This window comes from Rhipicephalus sanguineus, chromosome 4 (assembly GCF_013339695.2).
Source record: "Rhipicephalus sanguineus isolate Rsan-2018 chromosome 4, BIME_Rsan_1.4, whole genome shotgun sequence".
Classification (NCBI taxonomy): Eukaryota; Metazoa; Arthropoda; class Arachnida; order Ixodida; family Ixodidae; genus Rhipicephalus; species Rhipicephalus sanguineus.
The window spans coordinates 63,243,347-63,253,167 of record NC_051179.1 but is presented as its reverse complement, the minus strand read 5'-3'; the positions used below and the strand labels follow the sequence as shown (position 1 = coordinate 63,253,167).

General features: G+C 46.4%; 1 protein-coding gene across 1 annotated transcript in view; it reads right to left on the bottom strand.

The window, feature by feature from the left end:
• Positions 1-290: 290 nt before the first annotated feature.
• Positions 291-9,821, bottom strand: part of LOC119391248 (uncharacterized) — a 108,389-nt gene continuing 98,858 nt past the window's right edge. The window contains exons 14-16 of the mRNA XM_049415213.1: positions 2,713-2,925; positions 1,347-1,529; positions 291-470 (exon numbers count right to left, since the gene is read on the bottom strand). Coding sequence (XP_049271170.1) covers positions 291-470; positions 1,347-1,529; positions 2,713-2,925 — 576 coding nt within the window. The remainder of the gene's footprint in view (positions 471-1,346; positions 1,530-2,712; positions 2,926-9,821) is intronic.

The window sequence follows — 9,821 nt, the reverse complement described above, 5'->3', positions numbered from 1 at the left end:
ACGTTTAGTCGGTGCATACAGCAAACGCATAACAAATGTTAGTTTAGATTTGTTAGAGACAGCTTCGGGTATGCCGAATTACCTGACATTTGGAACTATCCTATAGCTATAGGAACTGTGGATTAATGCCTGTGTTGCATCTACTTGCAATTAGTTGTCAATATGGGCGCTTTTCAAACCTGCATGCACACTAGTATGAACCAACTAATTCCAAAACAAGCTCGAATAAGGTACACATCAGACCACCTATAGCAAGCAGGCAAGTTCGTCACGTCCTAGTTATGTGGCTGTTATGTGAGTAGTACCGTGATCATCTTGCGATGTTCGGCGGTGTCCATGGCGCCGTTGTGCAGGAGTTCATCGATGTGTCGTCGCACGTCGTTCAGAATGCTCTGGCAGGCCTGTCGGCTCTTGAAGGCCACAGCCACGCCCGGATACTTGCTGTGTACCTCCACCACTTGCCGAAGAAGCTGCACCACAAGCGATATGCCCGCTGCAGTCATTGATGACGTATACCGCTGGGTGGTTAGCACAGGTGCACATGTATACCAGCTAGGACGACGGCTACCTTGTTAGGAGGGAGCAGAGAGAGCTAGGACTCCTGCTCTCTGTCCTCGTTCGCTGCCATCCTCTTACTATTTATGAACTGATATCAGCCCTATTATCAACTTTACTGAATTTATGTACGTGACGTGATGATTGATGGAGTGTACGAAAGAAAGAGGGGCTGCGGTATTCGGGGCGGGGAACAGGAGGCCAGCCAACCGGCTTAGCCAATCAGCGTTCGCTCTGAACGACACCCCTGAAAATACTTTTAATCCAACGTGTTCATGCATCATAATCTGTTGAGCAGACTGGGAAAACTGCCTCTCTAAACGATGCGCGGTAAGATTGTTGTTGTTGTTGTTGTTTGTTGTTGTTTTTCTTCTTTCTTCTTCTTCTTCTTCTTCTTCTTCTTCTTATTATTATTATTATTTATTATTATTATTATTATTATTATTATTATTATTATTATTATTATTATTATTGTGGGCGTTCATTAGACACATCTACTCTCTTCATGCATGTTCATCATCATGGGTGTTCGTCGTCTTCATCGGTGGTGGGAAAGCTGCTTGGTTGTGAGATCTGTGCCTCGGGTGTGGTCGCTTCACCGTGCCTTCGGGGCCTAATAAAGGTCGCGTTAACCGTTTCGTCACATTATTATTATATCGATGAGACAGGTCTGCAGTGTATAACTGCGAACCCAATAAAGCTTATTTGCATTTGTATTTGCAGGTACCGGTTTCGGCTACCAGGTGCGTCGTGTTGTTCTCACAGTGCACTAAGGAAGTGCATGCACGCACCTCGAGGCGGTTCTCCCCCGCGTGACAGCGTATCTGGTCGGCCATGAACTCGTCGACCGTCTTCCAGATGTTCTCTCGCACGTCCTCCTCGCCCTTGATCAGAGCCAGGCCGGTCTCGTAGGCCGCGTAGATGATCGAGTCCATGTACTGGTGGACCAGGCTGATCGCCCACTCTAACAGCTCCTGCACGGACGTCGGCGCAGACGAAGCGCACGTACAGTACCTGCTTCGTCAACTCGGCATATAGTGAGCCCATGCAGCCCGCTTCAATAAGGGAGACTGGCTGGAAGCAAGTATAGAAAATAAGCGAAGCTTTGTTATCCTAGAAACATGGAGGTCAACCACGTTACACGGCGTCGTCACAATTTCTCCAGGTGGTGTGGACAGCTTCCAACGGATGCAATGTATAAGAGATTATGAGGCAATACATTTCTCATCTTTCTGCGCCAGGGGTATACCTAATTCAGACACCCTTCCTGATGGATTAGGAATATGACAGAACTCAACCTGAAATTCGTGTGATTCATTGTGTCGTGCAGTGAAGGTGTGTTTCTTGTTGGACTATAGTTGATGTAGTATAATATAGTGTGCTTGACAAGGCATTCTGCGCAAAGCTTACGCAACGCTAATAGCAGTAGACGGTGCAAAATCAAGTGCAGTCAGTATAGTAAAACACAGGCACTTGTCCTGTGCTGTGTGTGTACAGACGGGTTCACTGTTAAAGGGAACACTTGCGTGAAGTATATGTCTAGATTTAACTCTCTTGGAAAAGCATCGTGGCTTAGATTTGCATACGACTACTGGTGGTTGACAGTTACGACTCCTTTTGACAGACTAGTGCCGTGCACGAGCCAAGTTTCCACGTGCACATCCATTTAGGGGGCCAGCAATATGAAAGGTGCTTATTTGAGTGTTCCGTTTAATATTGGACCGTACTGAACATCCCTGTCCCATGGCAGTATATAGTACGTGTAACATAATATATGTTTATAAACTCCTAAAGCAAGTGACTTCCTCTAAAACCCGCCCGTGCTTATTTTCGCGCCTCACCCTTCAGTTCTCGATTCGTACAGTATTACGCATGCTGTTTGCGTATTTTTACCAGTCCCGCTCTATTAGCGTTCCGTACCCGTTGCATGACCTACATTCCGTCCGCCTGATTTCGCGTGAAGCTTCGAGAAGCCACAGTCGACGAGCTATAGCATAGATCCAAACCTGCACCACCAACTCATAAATGTGCTAGCGCGTATGCTGATGCAAAGTTCCCCAAAGCGGTTCTTATGCCAGGATACATCAATATTTCATGCGACCTCTGCGTATTCCAGTGCCCTAAATTACCGCCATCGCGATAAGCGCAAGGTCGTACCTCCCCGTACTGCGTCAAGTGCACGAGACGCACGAGCATGGCGCACAGAAAGAGCGTCGCCAGCGTCAAGCCTACGACGCCGTCACTCAGGCTTCGGTCGACAATCTTTAGCAGCAGCTGGAGACCGAACAGTCCGCTACACAGCACGACCAGCAGCAAGTCCCGCAGATTGTACTGCTCGATGCGCACGAAGCGCTGGCCGTAAACGAACACCTGCGACACGGGGTGCAATGCAAATAATTATAATGTTTATAGAAACCCCTCATATCGATCAACCTTATATATGTGCTAAGAATAGTTGGATATGTCAGGGATTTCGATATACGCAGATTAGTCTATAAGGAACTTACAGGGCCCCTGACAGTGAAAGTTTTGTTTCTGACTTTTTTACTGTAATTTGTAGCCTTGTTTCTGGTAATGCGAAATCGAATAGTAAATGCTCTAACGCATCGATCGTACAATTAATGCTAGCGTTAAACTGTGACCAATTTTAGCGTCACTTCGAAACGCCCGCCTAAAATTGTGAAGAATTAGCGCTCCACAGCGAGGGAGCATCTAGGACCACGTGCGCTCAAGCTTTGGTGACGTTGACAGCGCAGTTTTCAAATCGGGGCCCAGCGTGAGGAAAAGAATGAAACGATGTGGGTGCTTCGTTATGAGTTAAACCTGTTAAGAGCGTGGCCACTTAGAAAAAAGAAAAGCATTCCTGGCGTAAGCAGCCAAAACCACCTTGAGAGCCGCCCGACAAGAGAAGAAAGGGGCGATAAACAAAAGCCCTCGTCGGGCGCCCCACGAGTCTTATGCGACGTCGACAATACTCGCTTTTCTTGTGGAACGCCACACGGGGCCGTCATCTACGTCATATTAGTGATGTCGCGAGGTGCTGCCAACTCAAATGAGCACTCATGCAACCAAATTAAAGTACCTCAAAGGTAACGTTCGCCACTACTAATCGGCCAGATGTGCTCACGTATACAGGACAATCAAAGAGCACAAACAGCTCGAGGTTTTGATTTTGGTGTCAGGGGCCCTTTAAACATTCTGCGCGTGAAGAAAAGAAGCAAAGAAGGAATTCGTTTACTGAAAAAAAATAAATACACAAGAAACAAAAGCAATCCATGAGCACAGTATACGCTGTAATTTGGCTCATGAAACTCCTTTTCAAGAATGCCGGCCTCAATCCGCACGATTGCGGTCGGCTGTGGTTGGCTACTGCGGTCAACTGCCATCAATGTCGGCACAGAATGTTGTGCTGTGCGTATACCGCATAGGGTGAAGAAAAAAGAGCACAAAAAAAAGAGAAAGGAAAGAAAATAAAGAAGAAAGCAAATAAAATATTTCATATGAACGCTGATTCGCTGCATGCAAACAGCTTTATGGCGCTTGCAGCGGACGCCTCGAATTCGATATATCCAGACTGTTATGAAGCGATTATCTTGCCTAAATATAAATTCTTGTCGAGCTTAGCGTGTACGGTATAGAAAAAAATTAAGTGGCCGAAGTTGAACTCTTGTAAACCATCATGAGTGAAAGATATACGTTTGGCTTGATTTTCCGAAGGCTATGCACACAGTGTTTCATTAAAGTTGGCATCCTCTCCTTGTTGTTGTTCGTGTTAATGAATGACGGCGGCGGCCGCAGCAGCCTCGATATTGGCACGCTTCCGTGCTTGGTATAAGCTTTTCTATAACGCGGTAACCTAGCCTCCCTTTGCTCCGGTGCTTCAGCAGGTAACCTTGCCTTAGCTTGAGATTTCGCAGCTTGCCGTCTAGATATACCTGCTCAATGGTTGGATTCAGCGTGTCGCTTGCGCTGAAGCGCACGTATGCAGACCTCCAAGCCGGTGCGCCATCCATGGCGAGCTTGAGAAACCAAGCGCCGGCGAAGCAGCCGTAAAGCCTTCGCCTGGTCACGTGGTACCACAGCGGCGAGGCTCCGAGCGATCGCAGCTTCAACGCTTAGCTATTCCCAGCGGGTCACGTGATGTGACGTCAAGCCTGCCACACTTGCGCTCCGGCGACTAGAGGACATTGCGACGCGATGAATGACCTTGGAAGACATGGCGTAGCACAGCTTTCGCTCTAGAAAAATTGCGCAAATCGTTGCAGTACACCGACGCGTACGTATTGCGCTGGTGGGCCGTGTGCGTCCGTGGAGACACTTGTGAGTGAGTAGCCGTGACATTAGCATTGTAAAATCAGGGGACGTGTAATCTAATATATATTTGGACAGTCGTTTATCCGGTCACAGAACGGCGATTTGAGGAGGCCGTATAGGAGTGCATGGGCTGATCCTGGACACATACTGTGAAATTGAACTGCAGTTCTCTAGCGAGGCCGATCACGCATATGCATCAAAAGGCAAACACCGCAAAAGAACGTACAGAGATGTTTGTTTTAATAAAGGAATGACACTCGTTGCCAAATATATTTTTACGCTGATGTTTTTCAGGCACTGTTAGTCCTTTTTGCGGCGCGGATAACAGAATGATCGGCCAGCATACCTGCGACGGTAGTTGAGATACAACTATACAAACAGATTAGAGTGTGGTATTGTTTTTAAGCTGAACCGAAAAACTGACTTTCTTTGGTATTTGAACAGCCTACCGCTGCCCCACTGTAGGTAACTTAGTACTCTATAAATTGTCTCAATTTCTTTTCCTAGTACATTTGGTGAGACCTTTGGAGACCTAATAGTTATTCCCAGAACATGCTTGACATTATTAATCCTTTTTGTCCGGGTTCGCAACATTGGGGTCAGACATGTATCTTGTTCGATTCATCCGCGCTCTCTGGTCTCATTTGAGGAGGTGCCGCGTCCTTGACTGTTCGTTCAGCGGCGCAGCACATCGCGGCATACGTACGCTGCCTTTCCCGTCGCGTGGCGCAGGCTTCGCTGAGGACGTGTTCAAAGCCTGTGGCTCTACAGAGAAGGCAGTCTGGACTTCTGCTTAGTGCATACCGATCTCCAAGGGTATACGGACCCGGTGCCGAACTACAAAGCTTTACATTCGTAAGCGTCTCTTTGACATTGCCATTGGCTGACCGGCGCCACTAATGGCATATATGTCCCACATCAAGACTGGCTGAACCTTTCGAAGAATTCTAGCATGAAATGCTTTTAAGCGAAGCTTTTATAACTCGCACATTTTAGTGGCGGAGCCGTACGCGAAAAACCCGGGCGCCAGCGAGCGCACAGAAATGCGGCCCTAGATGGTGCGCCGTTCACGTGCGTATTTTGTATATGCGCCGTTTTCAAATAACTGATGCTCTCTCGATCATGGGCTTGTCGGCGTTCACCCGTTTCTGATATGGTAATCTGATCTTCCATCGAGGTGGCTTGTCATTTCACGTTGCCACATTTAATTGTTGTCTGGATAGGAACGCATGATCTTCGTGGTTGCCTGTAGCAACTGAAGCGTTGCGCTGCCTAGCACGTGGATGAAGGTCCAATTCCCGGCATGGAGGAAGCTAGGGAACAGTCAGGAGGGAGCATTGCGCAATGCGATAGAAAGAAAGAAGAAAAGAAAGAAAGAAAGGAAGAAAGATAGAAAAGAAAGAAAGGAAGAAAGAAAGAAAGGAAGAGAGAAAGAAAGAAAGGAAGGAAGAAAGAAAGGAAGAAAGAAAGAAAGAAAGGAAGGAAGAAAGAAAGGAAGAAAAGAAAGAAAGGAAGAAAAGAAAGAAAGGAAGAAAGAAAGAAAGAAAGAAAGAAAGAAAGGAAGAAAGATAGAAAAGAAAGAAAGGAAGAAAGAAAGAAAGGAAGAGAGAAAGAAAGAAAGGAAGGAAGAAAGAAAGGAAGAAAGCAAGGAAGAAAGAAAGAAAGAAAGGAAGGAAGAAGCAAGGACGAAAAGAAGAACAAGGAAAGAAAGAAACAAATGAGAGAAAGAAAGGAAGAAAAAAAAAAGAAAGAAAGAAGGAAGAAAGAAAGGAAGAAAGGAAGAAAAAAAGAAAGAAAAGAAAGAAAGGAAGAAAGAAAGGAAGAAAAGAAAGAAAGAAAGAAAGAAAGGAAGAGAGAAAGGAAGAAAGGAAGGAAGAAAGAAAGGAAGAAAGGAAGAAAGAAAGAAAGAAAGAAAGAAAGGAAGAAAAGAAAGGAAGAAAGAAAGAAAGAAAGGAAAGAAGAAAGAAAGAAAGGAAGGAAGAAAGAAAGGAAGAAAAGAAGGAAAGGAAGAAAAGAAAGAAAGGAAGAAAGAAAGAAAGGAAGAAAGGAAGAAGAAAGAAAGAAAGAAAGAAAGAAGAAAGAAAGAAAGAAAGAAAGAAAGAAAGAAAGAAAGAAAGAAAGAAAGAAAGAAAGAAAGAAAGAAAGAAAGAAAGAAAGAAAGAAAGAAGTTCAGGCACGCACACGCCAAGCTTCGCTTGCCCCCATTTTGCCCGTAGGGAAACGGCTCCCGAATTTTTGTGAATACAGGTCCCGTGACTGAGCTATGACACGAACTCGCTGTAGGTGAACGCGAGCTATCCTCGACGAAGACCGCGCACACTGACAAGTAGGAATCCTGTTTTGTTCAGTGTTCGTGATAGCTGCTGGTTTAGCTGGACGAGGGATACGTTCGCGGGGCCGAGACAATCACACGTTAGGAAAGGCGCGTGTAAATATCCCCCTCCCCTTGTGCGCATGCCTATCGTCGCCATGTATTGTGAATGTAAGAAGAAGATAATGTTCAGTGAAGAGAGAGGAGGAGAGCTCGGCCTGGAGAGCATGTGTCTAGCCTGCTATACTCCTCACGGGGGTAAGGGCAAAGGGGATATTCTTAATGTAGCTGTCACTGTAAAAAGTTGCACGCAGAACCTCCTTTCTGACAAGTGCTGCAGATTGGACAAGTTGGTGCATTATCATTAGATCTAGGTGCACGTCCGGAGCCCTCCACTACGGCGTCTCTCATAACCATATCGTGGTTTTGGGACGTTAAGCCCCAACAATTAATATTCTATGGTGCATTATAATGTCGTTTTGAGCATGAAGGAAAGAGACAGTGGCAAAGAAAGAAATGACAGGCAACAGGATTAGCGCTCATCCTGTTGCCTGCCATTTCCTTCCTTGCAATTGTCTCTTTCCTTCATGCTCAAACTGAGCTGAGCTACAGAAGAACTCGTCTGGGAGGATATTATTAATGCGTATGCGCTGTATTTGGTGTAACAACGATAAACGTTGTGAAATAATTGTGAAACGGAAAAGCGCGGATGCAACACCGAGATGTTGAGTTGTATCAGAACGAGACGACGAAGCAGAGGCGAGTACAGTTTTCTGTATGTTCCTGATGACGTCCATGGTATCACACGTCTGTATTCCCCGCGCTTGTTTCGTGTTGCGGCCTTCACTGGAACGTTGTTGTCGGGCGGCACCGGATATGACGTCCCTCGACTTCTCTCTTGCCTTTGTCAGCGTCTTGGTTTAGTTCCGCCCATACAACATACGGTTCAGATTTTTTTCCCGCAAACATTGGTGTTTAGCCCCGTGGATAAGACGCACGGCTTGTGGGCGTAGGCCCGTACAGATTGCATATCTACCACCACTAACGTTTTAAACACCTAAGCCAGTGGCTCTCAAACGCGGGTCCGCGAAACCCATCCTCGAAAAAAAAAAAAACGAAAAAAAACTTTTCTGGTATGCTTCACCGCATAAGAAAATTGGATCGCGGCAGAGCTGACTTATGTTTCCCCTTCTCCAAGAGATGGTTGTAAAGCTTTTGTTGCAGCTTTCTACAACATACGCACGCGAGCATACTTTTCTAGGCTTGCATATTTGAAGAGCAAACATTGCTGGAAAAAGTTTGAATGTGACTGCAGACCACAGAACTTACTTTACCAAGCTCTTGAGATCGAATTGGCGGGGCACTTTTAGCTCGACCATCCTTTACCAGGGAGAAAACAACGGCACCTATTTCACACTGCATGTTGTATTGATTTACGACCGACCTACCCCTCTTTTCTTTCCCTTGAAGGGGTCCCTCTCACTTCCATCGATCCACAAAGCGTCCCAGAAACATCCATGACTGAGAACCACTGGCCTAAGCATTTCTATGCCGACTCAACGAGAAACATGCAGTGTGTGTCCATTCGTTCCTCTGTCACGTAACATAAATGTATAAAAGAAAACAAATATTGTTAGCAGTGGTGGGTTGTTATAGGCTACGGCTGTACGCGTGACGAGGAGTGTTTTGCACACTGGGCTAAGCACCAAACGCTCGCAGATGGTGGGTATGTCTTAACCATACGAGTTGTGCTGTACCGGCGATAAAAAGCAAATGTAAGAGGGAACATTTTCTCTGAAGTATTTGTAGAAAGATTCGGTGACGGAATATAAGACCTTTTTAGGAGATGCGTCTTTCGGTGGGCCGCTCCAGAAGCCGACGGATGCTGGAAAGCGGATAAAAGCGCCGCTCAACAACAACGTTCCAGGGCAGGGGCGTAGCCAAGCGGGGGGGGGGGGGGTTGGGGGGGTTCAAACCCCCCCCGAAATTTTTCAATTTTGCTTGCATATATAAGCACGCACACATACAAGCGCACGCACGAACATACATAAAGTGTGGTTGAACCCCCCCCCCCCCCGAAAAAAATTTCTGGCTACGCCCCTGTTCCAGGGATGGCCTTAACCGTAGAGTTTACTACAAAATTTGGAGGACGCTTGAGTTTCGCCCCAAGAGCAGAACGCGATAGCGTAATCGGGCCCCGTTCGCATCGCCTTCTCAATCGCTAGACTCGCTTCGCTTCTCTCTGGACACCTCAAGCGTGCCGCAACGAAAGCAGCATCGGCCGTGTAAAACTATCCGAGAATGTCTACTGCAGGCACAGTTGCGAAGAGCCCACTACACCCCAATTCTTCCTTTTGCGAATTTGCGAAGCACCCACAACGCGCCCGTAAGGTGACACGCGAACCTACGCATCTGCTTGCTTTGTTGATGTTTTTGCTGCTGCTGATGATTAAATATGTCTGAGCGCTTTGTAATGGGAGGACCTTTAAGACACCCACTCCTTCCGCAATTCACATGTTTTGACGCCTGGCGCGATTCTACGTTTCTGCCACGCAATATTACATGACCTAAGGACACTCCTCGCACCACATAGCATTCGTATAGTGTTTTTTTTTGTTTTGTTTTTTTCTAAACAGTGTAG